Source organism: Perkinsus marinus (genome assembly GCF_000006405.1).
Source record: "Perkinsus marinus ATCC 50983 genomic scaffold scf_1104296957290, whole genome shotgun sequence".
Taxonomy (NCBI): domain Eukaryota; phylum Perkinsozoa; order Perkinsida; family Perkinsidae; genus Perkinsus; species Perkinsus marinus.
The window spans coordinates 1-1013 of record NW_003207169.1 but is presented as its reverse complement, the minus strand read 5'-3'; the positions used below and the strand labels follow the sequence as shown (position 1 = coordinate 1013).

At 51.7% G+C, this 1013-nt stretch overlaps 1 protein-coding gene across 1 annotated transcript; it reads right to left on the bottom strand.

The window, feature by feature from the left end:
- Positions 1–165: 165 nt before the first annotated feature.
- Pmar_PMAR004239 (hypothetical protein) lies at positions 166–933 on the bottom strand (the record flags this gene model as incomplete). The annotated part of the gene is made up of 1 exon (XM_002774806.1): positions 166–933. A coding segment is annotated over one exon (768 nt), but the record flags the coding sequence as incomplete, so codon positions are not given.
- Positions 934–1013: the final 80 nt, after the last annotated feature.

Below are 1013 nucleotides of genomic sequence, written 5' to 3'. Positions count from 1 at the left end.
TCGATTATACTCATCTTCGGCACATAGCGGTTGTTCAGCACCAGAATCCAGTAGAGCGTTAGTAGCTACACGACCTTCGGGCTTGGGCGAGTCGTAGTCAGGTGATGAGATGGCTAATTTTATCATGGGTAATCCAGACCCATCGGAGTCAGTGATCTGGACTACATTAGCCTGAATCTTGGCCCCTTCGGTACCAGTAGAGCTTGAAGGGGTGGTATCGGGTTTCTGAGGTAGTGGTTCGGGACAAGCACGACTCATATGACCTCGCTTCCCACAGCGGTAGCAATTGCTGTCTCGGCAGTGAGCTTCTGGGAACCGTACGGGATCATGATGAGTCCCGCATCGAGCACAACGTAGAGATTCGAAGGCCATCTTAGATTGTTTGCAAGAGCCAGTACTGTGGTCGTGGCAGAGACAACGTTGACACCGGAACTTCCGTATGAAGTCGAGGTTGAATATAGACCCGTCTGTCACCCCATCGGCAGGGCGTTGGGCTGTAGTGTCCCAGAATGTAGAAGGCTTTGGACGAGTTGAGGCCGGCTGTGTAGGAAGAGATTGATGAACCTGAGTTGTAGTCGCCGGACCCGCAGCAGTAGCAACATTAGTGGTGATCGACTTTCCAGCAGCGTTAGCCTTCCACGTCTTCTTGAGTGATCGGTAGAAGCCTCGAGATCTCTCACGCATCTGGACGAAGGTCTTAACGTCTTGGGCAGGAGCCCGATCTATATCATCTTGACCTCGCTCATCTAGACTGTTGTACCAGTGAGCAGCCGTCTCGCGGTCATCAATGGAACCCTTCTCTCTCTGTATGGCACGAATAAGGGTAGTGAACCGACTGAGATGGCCGTCAAAGTCAGCACCGGGAGAGAGTTTAAGAAGTTGTAGTGCCTTGTAGTGATCGAATAGGCCGGATGATTTCGCAAACTCATCCATGAGATGGTTCCACACCTTGTCGAGTAGCCTTTGGAAGTCGTTCACACTGGTGCATTGAGGCGTGTCTTGCGCATCACCAT